General features: G+C 42.2%; 1 protein-coding gene across 1 annotated transcript in view; it reads left to right on the top strand.

Moving 5' to 3' along the window:
• The window catches only part of C8A (complement C8 alpha chain), a 65,177-nt gene that overhangs the window by 33,067 nt on the left and 9,758 nt on the right, over window positions 1–22,352 (top strand). Inside the window, exon 8 of the mRNA XM_004751622.2 lies at window positions 21,994–22,125. Coding sequence (XP_004751679.1) covers window positions 21,994–22,125 — 132 coding nt within the window. The remainder of the gene's footprint in view (window positions 1–21,993; window positions 22,126–22,352) is intronic.

Genomic DNA, 22,352 nt, shown 5'->3' on the forward strand with positions numbered 1-22,352 from the left:
CCCTGCAGATCTCAAAGAGCCTTTGTTATGGCTCCAGAGCAGCCCTCACCCCGCCCCGTTCCTCTCTGTTCACTCTTACAGGGTTCGACTGGGTTCCCACCTATCACTTCCCGCTGCTTTGGCTCTTAAATCTAGGGGAGGGCCCACCTCTGCAATCCACTCTCAAAACTGCTCCCAGAAGGATCTTTCTACTTTATGGATACAATGATATCCCTTATTTGCCTAAAATGCTGAATGGTTCAACTCCCTAGCATGGCATCAGGAGTTTTCATGGTCTTATGCCAAATGGCTAGAAAGGTGATTCTCAAAGTGTGGATTTTAACTGCAGCATCAGGATCAGGGAACCTGTTAGGAATGTAAATTCTCAGGACCCCATCCAAAATCTACTAAATCAGAAACGGGTGGAGGACCCAGGGCTCTGTATTTTAACAAGCCCTCCCGGTGATTTTGGCGCTCACTACGGTTTGAGAATGACTGACCTCGTCAATGAGTGAGTAGAAGGCTGAGAAATTGATACCTATTTCAAAGCAAATTCCCAGTTTCAAGAAGGGTCCCTGACTGCACCAGCCCAGGCTGTCCATTTCTTTCCTTTAGCACATTCACATAAATTCCACACTCTTTAATCTTCAAAAGAAAATTTTCCAAATTATAATATTTTTCTCATCTAGATAGCAAGATCTTTGAAAGTAAGGATTAGGTCTGACACGTATTTATCTCTTTAACTCTCAGCACAACATTAAGTGTGTAGTGAGTGTATAAAACAAGACATGGAGTTTGAAAGGGGGCGTTCATTTAGATTCCTGGTGGGGCCATTTGTTAATTCATCCATCTATCCATGTATCCATTTCTTTATAATTCAAGTATCTCTTGAGTCTCTATTATGTACTTGCGTTGGAGATACGATGGTGAGCAAATTCAAACATGGTCCCCACCCTCCGGCAGCAGAGTACTTCCTTCCTAACAGCAGGTCTTAAAATCAATGTCTGGATCACTAACAACATTTTACCCAACAACAACAAAGAAGAGACTAGAGAATATCCTAAAGGTTTACAGGTAGTGAATAGAAGTTATTGCTTCAAGGAATCTTTTCCAGCTATACCCATATGGAGTCATGACACAAAACCATGGATGATAGGTCAATATAAAAAAGGAGTTTTATCAACTTTTTAAAGAATCATTCAAAAATGTAAGAAAGGAAGCACAGTACACATTTGTTGAGGACCTACTAGGTTCCAGTGCTGTTGCATACATTCTCATTTCGTTTTCTTGACAACACTTGGAGGTCGGTATTATCCCAGTTTTAGCCCATAAATGCTGGGGCTCCTCAGGGAGGTTAATTACTTTGCCCAGGGCTGCAGGAAGCTGGCATCAGAACCCTGGACCTATGGTCTTTCCACCATGTGGTCCTGGATAGAGCCTTTCATTTGGGCTCTGTCTTTGGTGTTGGATTACTAATTAATTGTCTGGGGTTTCTCATGGCCCCTCCTCTTTAAAATCTGTGAGGCAGAGATGGGCTTCCAATGTGGTTAATATTCAAAAGGAGCCCACCAACAAATTGTCCCAAGGATAATTACCTCAGCTCTGTTTATAGAAAACCATATGTCGATAATAGCACAATTTGCTATTTGTGAAGAGCTGATTTTCTATAAATCCGGAAAGTTAGTGTTGCTTTTCTATAAATATGGAAATGTGCTAATCATCACCTCATCTGCTGGAGACCGCTAATAAATCAGAATTCCATTTACATATTAACCTACCAAGAACAAAAATATCTACCTTCTTTCCCTCTGACAAATAGAATCATGAACACCCTTCTCTCCATGTTTCATATTTGTCTAGTTTCTTCTTTGTCTCTGTCATCCTCCGTCTATCCTTTCTCTTCAGGTGATTTTATTTCTTTGTCTGTCCTCTTTGTTACTGTCTTTTTCTGTGTATCTTTGATCCATATCAAATAATAATATTTATATTCTCTAAAGTGTTTGTCTCTAAGAAACACACCGTGTGGTGTACACGCATGTCCTCAAAGAGATGAGCTTGGTATGGAGCGATTTAAGTGAACACACTGGCTGGTTAGCTCTGGAGGAATCTTTTGTCCTTGGATTTGCCTCAGATCCTCTCTGGGTTCATCCCAGAGGATTTACAAGGCTGTTTCCTTCTAATGTATCCTTTAGATAAAATGCTTCTCCCTCAAAGGCAGAGTGAAACCATGCATCAAAAATAAAAGGATGCCTTATAGTTTTTAGTGTACAGGTCTTGTAAAAGTCTCTGAAATGGCAGGACACTGATGAAAGAAATTGAAGAAGATACAAATAAATAGAAAGATATTCTGTGCTCGCAGAATTCAAAGAATATTGTTAAAATGTCCATGCTACCTGAAGCAATCTACAGGTACAATGCAATCCCTATCAAAATTCCAAAGACATTTTTTTCCAGAGAACTAGAACAAATGATTCTAAAAATTGTGTAGAACCACAGAAGACCCCAAATAGTCAAAACATTCTTGGGAAAGAAGAACAAAGCTGGGGGCATAGCACTCCCTAGCTTCAAGCTATACTACAAAGATAAAGTAATCAGAACAGCATAGTATTGACATATATACTGATCAACAGAACAGAATAAAGAGCCTATAAATGAACCCACACATATATGGACAATTAATTTATGACAGAGGAGGCAATAATATCCAACGGAGAAAGAAAATTCTGTTTAATAAACAGTGTGGGGGGCACCTGGGTGGCTCAGTGGGTTAAAGCCTCTGCCTTCAACTCAGGTCATGATCTCAGGTCCTGGGATTGAGCCCCATATCGGGCTCTCTGCTCAGCAGGGAGCCTGCTTCCTCCTCCTCTCTTTCTCTGCCTGCCTCTCTGCCTACATGTGATCTTTGTCTGTCAAATAAATAAATAAAATCTTTAAAAAAAATAAATAGTGTGGGAAAAACTGGACCACTGTTTTACACTATATACAAAAATCAGCACAAATGGTTTAAAGACTTGAATGTAAGACCTGAACCATAAGACACTTAGAAGAAAATAGAGGCAGGAAACAATTGGTCTTGGCAATTTTGGGGGGCTCTAATTCCAAAGGCAAGGGAAACTAATGCAAAAATGAACAACTGGAACTAGGCCAAACTAAAAAGCTTCAGCACGGTGAAGAAACATTGACAAAATGAAAAGGTAACCTACTAAACGGGAGAAAATATTTGCAAAATATATCTGATAAGGGGTTCATATCCAAGTTATATAAAGTACTGATACCACTTAAGAACAAGATGATAAACAAGTCAATTAAAAAGTGGGCAGAAAATCTGAAGACGTTTTTCTAGAGAAGACATACAGATGACCAACAAGCACATGAAAAGATGTTTGCCATCACTAATTATTAGGGAAATGCAAGTCAAAACCACAATGACATATCACCTTATAGCTGTCAGAATGGCTGTTATCAAAAAGACATAAGGGTGCCTCTATCTTTTTTAATTAGTATTTCCATTCTCTTTGTATAGATACTGAGTTGTGGAATTGCTGGATCATGTGGTAACTCTACTTTTGGAGGAAACCCCATATCATTTTTGCATATTTACCTTTTTTTGATGAGAACTCTTAAGTTTTATTCTCTTAGCAAGTTTCAATGATATGATACAGTGTTATCAACCGCAGTCACCATGTTAGACATCAGAACTTGGTCATCTTATAATTAAAAGTCTGTACCCTTTCAACAACTTCTTCTTATTTCTCCTACCCTCAGCTCTGGTAATCGCTTTTCTGCTCTTGGTTTCTATGAAGCTGATTTTTTTTTTTTTTTTGGCTCCTCTATGCAGTATTTGTATGTCTATGTCTACCTTATTTCACTTACCATAATGTCTTCCAGGTCCATCTATGTCATCATAAAGGACAGCATCTCCTTTTTAAAAGCTGGGTAATATTCCATTGTATATCTGCACCACATTTTCTCTATCCATTCATCTGTTGACTTAGATTGTTTCCATATTTTGGCTAATCTGAATAATGCTTCTATGGACATGGGAGTACAGATATCTTTTCTAGATAATGATTTCATTTCCTTCGCATGTGTTCGCAAAAGTCGAATCAATGGATTGTCTATTTTAATTTCTTGAGGCGCCTCCGTTCTGTTTTCCATGGTGGCTGTACAAGTTGACATTCCCACCAACAGCATACAGGGTTCCCTTTATTCCACATCCTCACCCACATTTGTGATCACTTATCTTTTTGATAATAGATGTCCTAACAGGTGCGAGGTGATTTCTCACTGTGGTTTTGATTTGCATTTCCCTGATGATGGCTGATGTTGAGCATCTTTTCATGCCATTGGCTGTTTGTGTATCTTCTAATCTTCCAAAGATCTGTGCAAGAAGAGGCTTCCTTACTTCCACAGATGAAGGAAATGAGGCTGAAAAGTTCTATCATTAGTAAGTGAAAAATACAGGAGCTATTTTGAGTTATAGTCCAGGCTTCTCGCCTCTTATCCAAGCTGCCTTTTTCCAGACTCACAATCTGGGAATAATTCTGACTTCCTCTCTCTTCACACGTCTCCTTAGTCACCTCCTCGGTACCTACGCGTTGGGTCTTCCTTTCCAGCCTCATGTCATTGCTCACTGGGTTATGCCATATTTTCTCTGTCAGTTCCCTCTATCCATGTTGACAACATAAAATGAGAAAAGTATCAGAGATTAGCGGATATTCCATAAACACCTTTGGAACAAACATGGTAGTGGTCCGCTCTGGACTCCTTTTTTGTGGCTAATGTAAATAGGTCCTAACACATCTGTTTCAGCTTCTGTGCCCTTTGTTTCTCAAAATGTAACAGGAAATACAGTGTTTTATCAATATCAAAGAATCTAAGTAAATCTGATTGGAAACTTTTATCAGGGATGCTGTAATGGAAACCATGCATGCACTAGACAGTAAATGAATGGTCCTCAAGACTCTAAGGTTCATGATTATATGGATTTTGACCATATTGCAAGACTCTGCAAAGACCTTAAGGAAAATGACTTCTGCTGATGTTTTGCCTATGAAGGAAACCAGCAGCACTGTCTGGACCTATGAAAGCAGACAGAGTGGAAGTAAAAATATTTTTTCCAAATGAGATAACTTTGCTTTTCATGTAGGCACTGACATCAGAAAGCTAATACTTTATGTCTCAGAGTCTCAGTTTTCCCATCACTAATATGGGACAATAAACTACTCTAAAGGCTGTTAGAAGAATTACTCTAGGTAATATTTTTTAAAAGCACTGATAAGTAAAACACGGTCCAAACAGTAGTTACTATTATAGATTCCAGTTGAGGTCAGTTAGTCGTAAAGTCATGTGATCAAGGAGTTACTATGTGGCCAAGTAGTTACTATTACAGATTCCAGGTGGGGTCAGCAAGTTGTAAAGTCATGTGATCAAGAACTACAGAAGGAAAACACATGCTAGTGTCATGGTAACAAGGAACCTAAACTTGGGAGTCAGACACATCTGGGTACACATCTTGGTTCCACCGGTTAGTAGCTGCATGGCCTTGATCAGGATACACAACTTCTCTAAACCTCGGTTTTTCAGGACCCAATAGGAATGATAATCAAGGTTTGTCGAAGCAAAATTCTAACTGCATCTTCCATGTTAGTATTTAGATATTCATCTCCCCTCAAATGAAGGATAATAGTAGCATAGCACCGTGGTTGAACACATGGGCTCTGTCACTTACTAGCTATGTGATCATGGGCAGGTTATCTAATCATTTTAAGTCTCAGTTTCTTACCCTGTTAAGCTGGAAGAATTCATGGCATTTAACTCACAGAATAGTTATGAAAAATGCATGGACATATGCACAGAAAATATTTAATACTGTGCTCAGCCTCTAACAAGCACCCAATAAATATCAATTGTTGGAAAAGTTTCTGTTTCAGAACCTTTACCTGGATTCAAATCTCATCTCCACCATTTATTAGCCTAGTGACCTTCAGACAAATTCATTATCCTCCTTGTGCCTTAGTTTTCTGTTCTTTTAGATGAGACAGTGATAGTACCTACTTTATAGGATTCTTGTGAATATGAAATGAAACTATTTATGTGAGCATGTGGCCCAGCACTTGGCATATAGTAAGAGTTAAAAGACATTACCAGGGGCACCTGGGTGGCTCAGTGGGTTGGGCCACTGCCTTCCGCTCAGGTCATGAACTCAGGGTCCTGGGATTGAGTCCCACATCAGGCTCTCTGCTCAGCGGGGAGCCTGCTTCCCTCTCACTCTCTCTGTCTGCCTCTCTACCTACTTGTGATCTCTGTCAATAAATAAATAAAATCTTAAAAAAAAAAGACATTACCAGTAGTTGTTGTACTACGGTGGTTTCATTACCACATGCTTTATGTTGTTCCCAGCTTTTCAGTTATTAACCCTATAATGTTAACTGCCCTCTCATCTGTAAAGTGAGGATAAGATCGCCTGTCTCATAGGCCCTGCAACTGGTCAGCTCTGAAACACTGTTCAAATAGAAAGGAAATCATTATCATTGTGTCCAGCCTGCAGTGGCCAATGTTTTTGCTGTACATTTGGAGCCTCAGCAATCATGCCTTCTCCCCCACCTGCCCATTTTTTGGATCAAGGTCATTCATTTATGTCCCTGGTACTTCATCCTGTTTTGGAGGGACTGCCTCTCTCATTCATCAAGGTCACTTTGAATTCTCATCACTATCTTTCAAAGTGTTAACAACTCGGCCCAAATCAGTGCCTGTGTTCCATCATTCCTCCCTTTGATGGAAGCCAGATAACAGTGACCCTGGGAAAGACCCTTCCAGCAAGAGCACAGTACATTCTTCCTGCCACTGTGGGTGGCATCCCCTTCCAGCCAGGGGCCCTGGACCAGCTAGCTGGTCTACCACCTAACTCACAGGGTAGAAAAAGCCACAGAAACACAATTAAAGCTCACTAAAGTTCATGTCAATTCTAGTACATGTGATGCCAAAGTGAGCATTGAAGTTGATGTCAGTTATAATTCCACATGCTCCCCCTCCCGGCCTCCCCCCTTCCTTTACTTACTCATTCCTTCAGTTTTTCATTCAACATTTATTAAGCACATAAACATGGTAAGCGCTGTCTAGATACCACATGGTTGCTCTCATCAAGGGTGTATAGAAGGTAACAGTGCTTCTCTTTGTCATAATCATCCAATTATAGTCAGAAATGATTTATTGTGTAGACAACCAAATTGGTTGCCACCTAAAATGAGTTAATTTTTAAACTTTATTGTACTTAGAGCTAACTGAAATATTTGTTTTTTTAAAAGATTTTATTTATTTATTGATGCAGAGAGAGAGGTTACAAGCAGGCAGAGCAGCAGGCAGAGAGAGAGGGAAGCAGTCTCCCTGCTGAGGAGGGAGCCCAATGTGGGGTTCGATCCCAGAACCCTGAGGTCATGACCTGAGCTGAAGGCAGAGGCTTAACCCACTGAGCCACCCAGGTGCCCCTGAAATATTTGGTTTTAATAAAATATATTTATGTATAATAACTCCTGATATTGGTAAAATACTCACATCTAATATTCCAGATAATCTTCATAATACCATATGAGGAAGTGTATTAGTATTTTCCCCAATTTTATGGAGAGAAAGCTGAGATCCAAAAAGCCTAAGTAAATCAATCAACAGGATTCAGTCAGTATTGAATCAACATTTTCTGGCATAGAGTTTGTATATTGTCCAAATGTTTATCCTCCCCCGCTCACGTTTTCTCACACTTTCTATCATTCATTCTGATACCATATACGAGAGGCTCAGGCTCCAGCAGAGGTGACAAGACCGTCAACATTAACTGAGCATTTTACTGTGTGGCAGACACGGAGTTAAACACTTTAAGCATACTGTCTCGTTTAATCCTCAGGAAAGACCGGAAGAAGATCCTATAATCCCCAATTTACAAATTAAGAACTGAAGTTCTGTGATGTTAAATAACTTGCTCAAGGTCATGGTGCTATTCATTGGTGGAACCAGGGGTCAAACTCTGTGATATTAACCAACATGCTGTGTCTCAGAGATGTTTCTCCTGGGATTTTTCAAACTTCAGGTCATAGCCCAGTAGTAGATTGTAAAAGAAAGTTAGTGGGTCACGATGAGCATTTAACAAAACAAAACAGAGTAAAACAGGTTGGGAAATATCTGAGTGCTTCAAAGTAAGATGAAGTATTGAAACTTGTTTGTTTTTTTGTTTTTTTGTCTTTTGGATATGTGACATTTATTTTCAATTTGTTAATATATGTTTTACTTTTCTTTGTGACTTTCCCCTTTGGCCACTGCATATTTAAAACTCTTTCAATTTCTAAATACTTGGAGATATCTTTGTTTTATATTTTTAAATTGAAGTATAATTGATATATATTAGTTCTGGGTGTATAACAATGATTTGATATTGTATATATTGCAAAATGATCACAACAAATCTAGGTGCCTTCCCTCCCCTTATGTAGTTATAAATATATGTAGCTTATGATGAGGCCTCTTAAGATATTCTGTTAACAACTTTCAAATATGCAATCTAGATTATCATCGAAAATCACTGTACTTCATTTTATAATTGTTTGTACCTTTTACCTCAACCATTTTTGCTCCTCACCTGAAAATAACCACCGATCTGTTCTTTTTTTTTTTTTTCAGCATTAACAGTATTTATTGTTTTTATACCACACCCAGTGCTCCATGCAATCCGTGCCCTCTATAATACCCACCACCTGGCTCCCCCAACCTCCCACCCCCCGCCCCTTCAAACCCCTCAGATTGTTTTTCAGAGTCCACAGTCTCTCATGGTCCACCTCTCCTTCCAATTTCCCCCAACTCCCTTCTCCTCTCGAACTCTGCATGTCCTCCATGCTACTTGTTATGCTCCACAAATAAGTGGAACCATATGATAATTGACTCTCTCTGCTTGACTTATTTCACTCAGCATAATCTCTTCCAGTCCCATCCATGTTGCTACAAAAGTTGGGTATTCGTCCTTTCTGATGGAGGCATAATACTCCATATGTATATGGACCACATCTTCCTTATCCATTCGTCCGTTGAAGGGCATCTTGGTTCTTTCCACAGTTTGGTGACCATGGCCATTGCTGCTATAAACATTGGGGTACAGATGGCCCTTCTTTTCACTACATCTGTATCTTCGGGGTAAATATCCAGTAGTGCAATTGCAGGGTCATAGGGAAGTTCTATTTTTAATTTCTTGAGGAATCTCCACACTGTTCTCCAAAGAGGCTGCACCAACTTGTTTTATCTGGATGTATGTGGACTGGATCATGGAGTAACGAGTATTGCTTAGTTTCCAGGATAGTAAAGAAAGCATTAAAAATACCATCTAGTATGTTCCACTGACTATAGATACATACTTCATTACTTTAAATAAAGGAAAAATCACAAGTAACCATAAGGAAGTCATTAGGAGGTTTATTAGTTGAAGTTCTAACTAACTGGTTTGAGAGAACAATATGAGATAGAAATTTATTCTAAAGAATTGGCTCACACAATTAGGGAGTCTGACAAGTCCCCAGATCTGTAAGTGGCAAGCTGGAGATGCAGGAGAGTTGACAGTTTATTTCCTTCAAAGGTTGGTAGGCTTGAGACCCAGGAGGAGCTGATGTTTCAGTATGAATCAAAGGCAGGAAAAAAGCTGAAGTCCCACCTTGAAGGCAGTCAGATAGCAAGAGTTCTTTCTTACTCAGGAGACGATCAGCCTTTTTGTTCTATTTGGAATGTCTACTGATTGGGTACGGCCCACCCACATTAGGGAGAACAATCTGCTCTACTCAGTCTACTGAGTAAACGTTGATCTCATTCAAAAATACCTTCCCAGAAACACCCAGAATAATGTTTAACTCAATATCTGGACATAACCATGGCCTGGTGAAATCAACCCATAAAAGTAACCATCACAGGAAGGCAGACAATGTAGAAAGTTAGAGGGAGATGTAAGTAATCATTGCCAAGACAGGCCTGGAAAGTCTCATCTATTGAGACAGTTTATCCAAATGGCAGTGAGAGATGGGAGTTCTAACTGAGCTCTGTGGTAGGCAGCACCAAGTGCTGCCATGAATATCGTCTCACTCGTGCTTCTTGGCAATGCTATTTTTTGTCTTATGGCTGTCCCCATTTTACAAACAAAGAAAACCAGGCTCTGAGAGCTATGATGTCATGTCCAAGGTGAAACCACTGTCTAGGAGCAGGGTGAGGTCCAACACAAGGACTTCTAACTCCAGCTCCATGCTTCTTGGGGTCTATCTGGATATTTTATTTCATTTACCTTTTTATTTTTTCACTTCTTTTTTTTTGAAACAATAAATAGGTTGTGATGGCTTTGAAATTATTTAAATCAGGTTTTAAAAATTACTAGAAGAGGATTATACTCAATACTCTTTCCTAAACGCAGTTTGGGATCACTTTGACTTGCTGATCAGGAACTGTTACTGACAGAATTGTGAAGGGTTCCCCTGCCCAGCTTGTGGTTGTGTGTTCTGAAGCTTAGGTACAATCATGGGGCCAGGAACAAGCTCAGTGTGCTGGCATGTATGACACTCAAAGAGGTGAACCTCAGAGCCTTGATGGCCAGAAAAATGGTCTAAGCCAGTAATGGCAGCTGGCTTCAATAGCAGATGCTAATAGGATTATGACCCAGGACAGGTGCTCATCCCAACAGTGCTGTGATCAATTAGTGATGGGGAACAAGGTAATGTGGGCTGTGCATGTTTTATTCCTGTAAGAGAATGAGACAACGCAGCCCAGATGATTAAGTTGTGTACGCATAGTCACTGGGGTAGGATGAATGTGCAATTCAAGTCCCTCAGATTCTCATGTTTTCCACATTTATATATTATTGCTGTTTCTTGCCTATAATTCCCTTTCAGAAAGGTACTGAGTAGAAAACAACATTTTTCCTTCTTATCCAAAATAGGAGGTAGGAAACACTTAATCTCTGAGGAGAACCCTTCTCCTAATCTAATCTCCACCCACCCACCCATCCATCCATCCATCCCTCCAACCACGCATCCAGTCAACGAGAACCCATGATCAAGAGATGAAGGACACAGCTCCATGCCCTGGAGAAATGTACTGTTAGTTGGGGACTCAGAAAAATACAATGTGAAAATGCTCAAATGAAAATAAATACAGTAGAAGCACAAGGGAGAAAGCAACCCTCCCTTTCCTGCCCTCCCTTTTTCTAGACTCCAAAGACATTCAAACCTGAACTTCCAAAATTTAGGAGTAGGAGCTTGCCTAACACAGAAGGGAGCTAGGGCTTTCTGGGCAGAGCGTCTCATGAGCGTGACTGAAGCAGCAAATGGGTGGGGGTGGATGGTAGGAGACGTGTGTCCAGGTTCACCCAAAGGTTGCACTCTGTTGTAGAGGACTTGCCCGTGAGGCCAGTGTGTCAATGACAGCGATCCTGTGGCTGAGTTAGAGCAGGAAGAGTGATAATATCAGTAACCTGGAATTGGAGTCAGTGTTGGGCTCCAGAGAGCCACAGAGAGAATGCAGTTTCCGGCATGACAAGTTGCTGGAGCCAAGCGGAGGTGACTGTTGAGAACAGGAGGGTTCCTGGCCCTGGATAAGATGGTCAGTATTCAAGGGAGCATGCTCTGGCCCTGCCCAGCCCTCTAGCCCCATTACTCAGCACTGGGCTGTGCTGTACTATGCTTTTGTGGTCCCTCCACCTAATCGCACCCTCCTCCTCCTCCCTGGGGCTTTCTAAGAATGAATGTGCTGTTTCTTCTACCTGGATTTCTGCTCCCCCCCCCCATACCCTTTTTTCTCCACCTGGCCAGGGCTTATCCATCCTTGGTCTCTGCTTAGATAGGACCCTTCCAGGCAGATTTTCTGTCTCTATAGTTTTGGGTCGGGAGGCTTCTTAGGTACTTCAGTGCACCTGGGATTCAGCTAGATACACCACACTTTGCCCCTGCCTGTTTCCATCATGCATCTTGTTAACGAGGTGTTCCCAGAGTTTTGCACATAGGCGGAGGCTGGTCCACAGCAAAGGCTCAGTGTCCTCCTAGCAAGAGAGGCTGAGAATCCAAGCCATTTATGCTGGGTCCTCTCTGGAGCTTTCCGGCACTCTGCAGAGTCGGGGTAGATTTCTAAAGACTCGGGCTGGACTGGACAGTGCAAAGGGTAAGCTGGGCCAGAATCTGATTGTGAACGGTCTTATATTTATGGCTAAGCTGTCTGGCCTGGCCCAGAGGGTCTTTTGCTGTGCCTGCTAACCAACCAGTCACCCTGAACAGACAGGCACTAGATTCTAACAGGCTCCAGGCTTTATCCGCAGTTACCATGACAACCAGACTTCATAGTGATGGATGGTATTGATTGACTGACAGACTCCTGATGTCTTGGCTTTGTCCCCGTCCCCCCTAAGTCATTTACATACACATGGAACTGAGACACTCTCGACACCATTCTCCTGATCTTGCTCTGATTTTGAATTTCCACCTCTGTCACTGAAACAGCCCCAGCCTTAAAGGAGAAAAAGGTGTGATCATGTCAAAATTACCCCCAGAGCCACACTTGGCCTCTCTCCCATAGGTGATATAATGTGGCATGGAGGAGATGGGCTTTGGACACAGACTTTGGTTCAATCCCGGTTCTATTTACTTAGTCTATCATTTTGGGCAAGTGACTTCAACTATTTAAGGCTCTGTTTAGTCATCTCAAAAATGGGAAAAATTGTACCTGTTATGGAGAAATGTGTGAATACGAAACGGGATAGCACATGGGAAAGATTTACCTAGCACATAATAGGTACTTACCAAATGTGGGTGTTTTCTCAATCTTCACTTATTCATGGCACACTCCAGAAATGTGGATTAAGAAAATCTGATTTTTGGGACGCCTGGATGTCTCAGTCAGTTAAGTATCTGCCTTCGCTCAGATCATGATCTCAGGGTCCTGGGATTGAGCCCTGTATCTGGCTCCCTGCCCAGTGGGGATCCTTCCTCTCCCTCTCCCTCTGCTCCTCCCCCCATATGTGTGCTTTCTCTCTTGCTGTCAGATAAATAAGTAAAATATTTTTTAAAAAATATCTGTTTTGACAAACTCCTAAGGTTCCACTGTTCCGTGATTTTCCAGGCTCAGCATCAGGGACCAGTAGCCCAGTCTATGGATACTGTCACATTCAGGGCAGTAGTCATAACAGTAATGCTTGACCATTACTGCTGGTTCTGAGCCAGGCACCACACCAAGCATCGTACACACTACAGCTTAACTCACTTAAACACCACAAACAACCCTATGAGGTAGGTACCACAAAAGCTACCACCTTATGGATGAGAATCCTGAGAATACAGAGGTTAGACAATTTGCCCAGATAGTAAGTGTGCAGAAGTGAATTTGGCTTAGGCAGTCTCTGTCCCAGAGAGACTGAGAATCTCTGCTCTACTGACTCTTGTCATGGCTCCATCAGCCAGCCATTTGAATAGATATGTATGGCCAAAATCGTCCAGAAGGGCCAGAGTCTCTGAAGATACCTGTCAGTAATCAGGAGGGAAACACGAGACTACAGTCCCAACATTGCCCATTGGGAGCATGGATTCCTTTCTCTGAGCAGCCTTGTACAATGGGGTGATCAGGGAACCCAGGGCTTGGGGGGCCACTGTTCCTGTGCCACACAAGCAGCATTTCTGTGCACAGTTAACACTGCTGTGATGCCTTAAAGCATGTACTATCTTTGGGTGTAACACACCGTACATCGACCCTGACTCTTGGGCCTGTTTGTTATGGCATTTGAGGCAAGCAACTTCACAATAATAGTGAAGATTCATTGAACACTTAATTGTGTCCAACACTGTTTTCTGGGACCCATGTGGGGAAACTATCACTCCCATTTTACAAATGGGGAAAATAAGGCCCAAGGAGGTTCAGGTAACTCATCCAGTACTACTAGTGAATGTAAAACCCTGACTCCAGAGTTCAGATTCTTAACCACCATAATTACGGCTTTTTCTTAAATAGAGAAATCCTCCTGGCTCCCTAAGACTGTTGTGAGCCTCCAATGAGATAATACAGATGAAAATGCTTTACAAAATATCATCTCCTAATCAAGTGTGAGATATTACAAAGATACGATTTGTATCATTAGCCAAAAAGGAGATCTAGGACTACTGAAACATTTCAGAGGCATTGTCTAGATTGGGTGGAATCAGCCCATCCCTGAGCACTCCTGGGGGCTTGTCACATGCCAGGCTCTGTGCCAAGACCTGTAAACCCAAGAGGCAATTTTATAAGTTTGTAGGATAATTGGAAGAACAGACCAAGAAACTGACAGTTGCTAAGGTCTGCTAAATACTATGCTGGAGGGGAGCTGAGGGATACACTGGGGGACACACAAAGATTCTGTGGGGACACAGACTTGGCCCTTGGGAGAGAAGGAAGGCTTTCTAGAACTGAGTGGGAGAGGAAAAAGCATATGAAAGGCACAGAGGTACTTACACTGCTGTTCTTGGGCGGTTGGGAAGAAGCGTGAGTTTTAATAGATAAATAGCAGCCTAGAGGGAGCAGGTGAAGTTAGCCTACATTTCCAAGCTCAACAATCATCTTTTCCAATGTTATGGAATAAAATAGGCTATATGAGTCTTTCCCTTTCCTTCTGAAGCTGTCTTTGGAGGTAACCAATGTAGCAAAGCAACAAAGCAAATAGATCACAGCAACCTGCATGACATTTGTTTGTTGCAAAGAGATAAATAATGTATTACACCTGCTGTTTTCCACCTGATGCTTTTCATCTGAGGAGTGACAGACTTGTGGCCTTCTGGCACCTCAGAAGTCAAGCTTCCTCGTTCTGCCTCTGAGCCACACTGATGGAGCCTCTCCAAAGAAGGGTGAGAACAGCTCTCAGACCTGTAGCACTGCCAAGACCCGGTGGAAAGGAACAGTAGACACGGAGGCCAGAGACATGTCCTCTCGGTTCCTGGCCCGCCAGTTGGACATCCCAACAGTTCTTCTCAGGTTCAGGCTAGAGTGGGAAGGAACCCAAGGGCTCCCAGTACCTGCCCCACTGATTGCCCTCTCCCTCTTTTGTACTCCTGAGTTTAGGTCAGGTTGGCCTTTCTGAGCAGAATCTTGTTACTAGAGACACAAGACCTCCACATGGTCTCCCTCTGCTTCCAATGTGCCCTCTTTATCTGGCTAATCCCTACTCATCCTTTCAGACTTGCCTCTGATAGCCTTCGTCTGACCTCCAAGGAAGGCTCTTCTGACTATGCTGGCCTCTTTCACACCTCTCCTCGCACAGGGCAGTATTTGTTCTCTTCCACTTCTTCACACTTGCCTGTGAGCTCACGAAGAGCAAATGCTCTTTCATCCTTATTTCCCGGATGCCTGGCACACATCATTAAGTACTTATCACGCTTGTTTCAAATGTTCTCCAGGTGTTCTGGTGTGTTCTTAAAGTTTCAGAATCATGGATTTAGAAGAAACCTTCAGAGACCACAGGTCAACTCTTCAAACTCTTTCACTATGCCCCATTCAAGCAAATAGTCTCTCCTTGGTACCCTCCTAGGATGGGGAGCTCACTGCCTCTATGAAACAATTCAGATTTCCTTGGCCTGTGACCATGATGAAGATTTATTTTATGCTGAGCTTAAATCTGTCTTCCTGTAGTTTCCGCCCTCTGGGTCCTAGTTCTTGCCTTGCAACCATGCAAGTAAGCCTAACTCCTCTTCCTCAAGACAATCCTCTGGAGAGCTGAATCTAGTTCCACAGATCTCTCTTAGAGAGAGAACTTTCCTCTCTTGTTCAGGTGAACATCCCCATCCCCTCAAACATTCCCAAAGGATATGGCTTTGAATTTCTTCACCCTCATGCTACTCTTCCCCAATCATTCCCTACTTGCTTTTTTCATTCTTTAGTCTTTCTGTGATAAGAACACTTAACATGAGGGCCGCCTGGCTGGCACAGCTGGTTAAGCATCCAAGTCTTTGTTTCAACTCAGGTTGTGATCTCAGGGTCCTGAGATCGAGGCCCCTTAAGGCTTTGTGCTTGGTGGGGCATCTGCTTGAGATTCTCTCTGTCTCCCTCCGTCCCCTCCCCGTTTGCACATGCATTCTCTCTCTCTCAAACAAATAAATAATTTTTTTGAAAAGAACACTTAACATGACATCTACTCTTTTCACAAATTTCTAAGTGTACAATATAGGCTTCTTAACTATAGAGACAATGTTGGACAGCAAATCTCTAGAACTTCCATAATTGAGACCTATGCCCATTGATTAGCAATTCATTTCCCTTCTCCCCCCTCCTGCCAGCCACCATTCTATACTCTGAGAGTTGGACTATTTTATATACCTCCTATAAGTGGAATCATGCATGTTTGTCCTTCCTTATTTATTTCTTTTAGCACAATGTCCTCAACATTCACGTATGTTGTTGCATATGGCCGGATTTCCTTCTTTTTTAAGTCTAAACAATGTTGAGCAAAAGTCGTCTTTCCTTATTTCCTTCTAAAAATGTGGACTGTAGAACTTTGTATCAGATTCTGGGTTTCTCTAAGCTACACACACACACCACACACACACGCAGATTATCCCCTCCTTTACTTTATTGATTATAATTTTTCCCTGGTTTTTTACCTGGTTTCATTGTCTTCCTGAGCTGGAAGTTATCCAAAACTCCACAACCTTTTCTCTTGCTTTCTAAGCTGTGCCCATTCCCTATTGTGTTCACACATGGTATTTTCTCCCTAGGGAAGGAAGTTATAGCTTTCCCAACTGAGCCTCATTTTGCTATTCTTGGTGTGTCTATCCTTCCAAACCTTTTGAGGGCTTTTTCAACCCTGATTCTTTACCTGAAGGATCCTTGGCTTTTCCTAGTTATCTCTTATGGGTGGAGAAGATGAGCCTGCTTGCCGAGTCCATATCCAAGGCATTGACAAAGGCATTGACTGAGACAGGGCCGAGGCCGGTGCTCTGGGACAGGCCACCAGGGTTCTCTGTAGAACCATGCTATTCAATATCTGGTCCCAGATGTGCTGACAAGGAATCATCTGGGTCATCTGTTTAAATAAAGATTGCTGATGACTCAGAAATAGAGCATTAGGACTCATAGAGGTGGGGCACAGGAACCTGTATGTTTTATAAGCACTACAGATGATCTCACTGTGTAGCCGGGTTTGGGAACCTCAACTCTAGAGTTCACTGAGTTCAAGACCCCGACACAAATGCTGGTATGATATGGTCCAAGCTGACATCGAAGGAACCCATGGGGTGGAGCCATGGCTGATCATTGTTTGCTTCTATAAATACATGTGACTTATGAACATGGATTTGAACCATGTAGGCCCACTTATATGTGGATTTTTTCCAATAAATACAGTATAGTACTATAAATGTATTTTCTCTTATGATTTTCATAATGCCAGTTTTTCTAGCTTACTTTACTCTCAGAACATAGTATATAATACACATAATATACAAAATATGTGTTAATCCACTGTTTATGTTAACTGTAAGGCCTCCTGTCAATAGTAGGCTATGAGTCGTTAAGTTTTGGGGGAGTGAAAAGTTATACTTAGATTTTCAGCGGTGTGGCGGGTCAGCGTCTCAAACCCCGGTGTTGTTCAAAGGTCAGCTGGTATAGTCACTCCACCACTCAGGCCACACACCCATCTGGGCAAGTGCCACACAATTGCTCCAGACCTTTCTCTGTTCCCTCTCCCCTCCCCCTCCTCTGTTTTTTACTAGATGGATGAAGCAAGATGTGTATGGTTCTGTGTTTTGGCTTTCAGTGCTAGTTTCAAGTCTTGGATCTTGGCACGGCATTTGACCTCCTATGCCCACCCCCCACCAAGCTCACTGGCCTTGGTTTCCCATAGGTCCTCGCAGACAGCTCTGATCTGCGTCCCACCCCACCTCCCATAGCTTCTGATGTGAGACCCTCTCCTAACCCTCCTATATAGAAAAATGACACTCTTGGGGTGCACCTTAGTTTTTGCTTAGTATGTACCCCAACCCTGCTAGCTTCTCAAGGATGAGATTTTGCTTATTCAGATTTTCATCACTGCCTAACACAAAGTGATGGGGATGGTACCCAGTCAGCGTTCACTAAATGTTTCTGAGAGCAGAATTCTTTAGTTGGATGTGATAGCTGGCATTAATGAAAATATCACAGGCTTCTAAGCAAGATGGACTTGAGTTTGAATCTCAGCTCTACCGTTTCTTAGCCATGTGGCCTTAGGTAAGATAAGTCACCTATATAAACCAAAGGCATCTCATCTAAAAATGAGAAGGGTGGGCTGGGTGTCCAAGGATGCTCTCAGATCTCTCACATCTGAAGATTCTGAAGTCGCAGACCTTCCCTTGCTGGCTGGTACCCAACTTTGGTGTTCTTGGAAGGAAAATCTTTGCACTCAAGTGGTCCTGCTCAAATCAACAGGCTGTGGCAGACCTGCGTGAGCATGAGGGCCCTGGAGGTGCCCTCCAGCTACCCCTCACCCCTGTAATCAGCCTGCCCTGTCACCGTAAGCCGGCAGCCCTCCACCACCATTCCCCTTGTAATCCCACTGGCTTCTGCCTGTGAATGCTCTTCCCCACTTATGTTTATCACCGGCAAAGCATTTTTTAATCAAAACAATTAAATATGCTAAATCTTCCTCAATTAGTAATGCATTAACGATTAAAAGTACTCAAACAGAAGTGGCAGGAGAAGCCCCGGGCTCAGTGCTGAGTGTTGGTGCTCACAGCCTCACAGCGTCCCGCCTCCCAGGCCCTCCCAGCTCAGGAGTGATTCAGAGATCCAGGCACAGGGGTGGGGGCAGCGGGTAGTGGCACAGAGGGGCCTGGAGACGGACAAATCCAGCCCCTCTCTCCATAAATAGGAAAACTGCAGTCCAGTGTGACCACAGGAGTTTTCTCAACTCATACAGCATGCCTGGGCCTGGGATTTCTTTAGTTCTGCTTTTTAAAACCAGAACATGGGTCCACAGTGAAGGTGTACAACACGATGATTGATATACATATACAAAGGGAAATGATGACTACAAGTGAAGCTAGTTAGCCTATCTTCTCACACAGTTCCCTTTTCCGATGTCTATGGGAATCTACGTTCTTTACAAGTGTTCAGTACTCCCCATGATATGATGAACTGTCTTCATCAGGCTGCACATCAAAAGTCTCTTCTTATTCATCTTACAAAACTGCAACTTTGTCCTGTTTGACCAGCATCACCCCCCACGCCCCCTCACCTCTGCACCCCTGGCAACTGCCTTTCTAGTCTTTGCTCCCATATATTTAGTTGGCATTTTTAGAGGCTACATATAAGTGAGATCCCGCCATTTTCTCCTTTTTGTGTCTGGTTTACTTCATGCCAGCATGATGTCCTCCAGGTTCATCCATGCTCTCGTAAATGGCAGGATCTCTCTTTTTTAAGGCTGAATAATCATATAGATAGATAGATAGATAGATAGATAGATAGATATAGATATATCTATATATATATCATATATAATAACCTTATACACATAATAGTCACATACATACACACATATATGTGTGTGTACACACATACACACACACACTATAACCTCTTCATCCATTTATCCAAGTGACTGGAATTTGAATTCAGGATTCCTGACTTCTGAGATTTTTTTCTGTCAGGAGCCTGTGCCACAGGACTGCTGGTATATATTTATTCGCTCACTTGTTTCATTCATCAATCACTTATTCTGAAAATGGTTACTGAGCGCCTCCTCCACAGGAGACACTGTGCTGCCATGCTGACAAGAAAGTAGTGAATAAAGAACAAATCTTTGACCTCACAGAGTTTGTAGTTTGACAGTGACACAGACTAGTAACTTGGTTACTTGATACTTCTTTGAAAATATTAGATCTAATCCATAGCTCAATTGAATAAACAATGAAAATTATTTTTCCCTTGTGGTTGCCATAATAATACAGGGCTGGTAATAATTATTGTATAATTGCAGTTAAAAGTAACTCACACCAGTCAGAATGGCAAAAATTAACAAGACAGGGAACAACAAGTGTTGGAGAAGATGTGGAGAAAGGGGAATCCTCTTACACTGTTGGTGGCAATGTAAGTTGGTGCAGCCACTCCAGAAAACAGTATGGAGGTTCCTTAAAACATTAAAAATAGAGTACCCTATGACCCAGCAATTGCACTACTAGGTACTTACCCCAAAGATACAGATGTAGTGATTCCGAAGAGGTACCTATTCATAGGAACAATGTCCACAAGAGCCATACTGTGGAAGAAGCCAAGATGTTCTTCAACAGATGAATGGGTAAAGAAGATGTGGTATATAGATACATGGAATATCTTTCATCCATCAGAAATGGTGACTACTTAACCATTTACATTGACATGGATGGAACTGGAGGGCATTATGCTGAGCAAAATAAGTAAATCAGAGAAAGACGATAATCATATGGTATCACCCATGTGTAGAATATAAGAAACGGTGCAGAAGACCATAAGGGAAGCGAGGGAAAACTAGATGGGAGGAAATCAGAGAGGGAGACAAACCATGGGAGACTCTGAAACATGGGAAACAAATGGAGTTGCCGAAGGGGAGGTGGGTGGGAGATGCAGTAACTGGGTGATGGGCATTAAGGAGAGCACGTGATGTGATGAGCACTGGGTGTTTATGCAACTGATGAATTGTTGAACACTGCATCTGAAACTAATGATGTACGATGTGTTCACTAATTGAATTTAAATTTAAAAAAATAATGACATTTCAAAAAATACAAACCCCTTCAGAAAACCTTCAGAAAACCCGAGCTGCAGATAAAGCTGGACTCTGTAGCAATGGTCAGTACCCTGCCCTAGTTGACTTTTCTAGCCTTACCTTGCCATCCCAGTGAAGGGCTGGAAGCCCAGCTCTGTTCACTTACAGAGTGAGGGATTGTGACAAAATGACTTTACTGCTTTGAGAATTATGCTCCTCATCTACAAGATTCAGGTTCCTCCAAGGGCCCCCAGATGTAGACAAATATGGGGACTGCTAATGCGGGACTCAGTTATTATGGGGCCAGAAGGCAGGCAGACTGCCCATGGAGACCCCGTCATATAACAACACTCTGGCCTTTCTGGGGTACAAAGAGAACCTGGGCAAAAAAGAATTGTGCAAATATGATTGTTCATGTCTGCACAAAACACATTGGTAGCTCTGAGGAAAGAAGGAAGTATTCTGATCCAAATCTGCATCATGCAGAACATATTTGAACTAGAGCTTGAGTAGACCTTGGAACAATGGAAAAAAGGGAGAAAGGAAGGGGTACTGTATGCAAAATGGCAGAGTGAAGATGGTGCCAGTCACAGGCCAGGTTCTGTGTGAGGAGTATATGGAGATGGATGAGGCAGAACCCCTGCCACAAGGAGCCTCAAGGAGAATGTGCAAAGGAAAGGAAACCAAGCTTTTGAGCAACCAGTATGTGCAGTATACGTTCCTTCTCATTTCGAGAATTATTTGGGTTTGAACCTCATACAAGAGACTATTGAAATTGAAATTGGGTTAAAGGACTGGGATCTCAACCTAGATCTGTTGGACTCCAAAATTAAAGCACGCTATAACTGCTATGAGGGAGTTGTTCTATAGTCACTGTCTTTTTTGGATTTTTTTTTGGCAGAGTTATCAAAATAGATTTTATTTCTTTTTAATTGTGTTACATTAGTCACTGCACAGTACATCACTAGTGTTTGACATAATGTTCCATAAATGTTCCATAATTCATTGTTTGCGTATAACACCCAGTGCCCCATGCAATCCATGCCCTCCTTAATACCCATCAGCAGGCTCACCCATCACCACCCCCACCAAAACAAAACAAAACAAAAACAAAAACAAAAACAAAAAAAACCCTTCAGTTTGATTCCTGGAGTCCATAGTTTCTCATGCTTCATCTCCCATTAGAAGGGAAAAATGAAGGGGGAGAATTAGGAGTGGGAGATGAACCACATTCGCGGTTCATCTCAGCATTTTGTGTCTCTGTCTCCCTGTTGCAGATCTTACCATCACAGATATCAAGACATGCTTTGGAGGTTTTGTGGGCATTGAATATGACTATTCAGACCGTTTAAGCATTGGAGGGCAGTTATCAGGGGGCCACTGTAGAAAATTCGGAGAAGGCGATGAGAGTAAGTATTGAGTACTGGGTCTCCCACAGAGAAGATAGATTTTCCTGGACATACACTCAGGGCACGGACATGATTTTCCCCCTCAGCTGATTCCATTTCAGTCAATGGTTGTGCTGTCTAGGTACTAAATACCCAAACCAATGACTGATTGTGGCTCTACTTTGAATGCACTATGGGCTAAGGTCATCTTAGAAAGATGTGATTTTAGAAAGTGCTCCCTTCTAGAT

The sequence above is a fragment of the Mustela putorius genome, unplaced genomic scaffold, assembly GCF_011764305.1.
Source record: "Mustela putorius furo isolate JIRA1106 unplaced genomic scaffold, ASM1176430v1.1 tig00003853_pilon_pilon_pilon, whole genome shotgun sequence".
Taxonomy (NCBI): domain Eukaryota; kingdom Metazoa; phylum Chordata; class Mammalia; order Carnivora; family Mustelidae; genus Mustela; species Mustela putorius.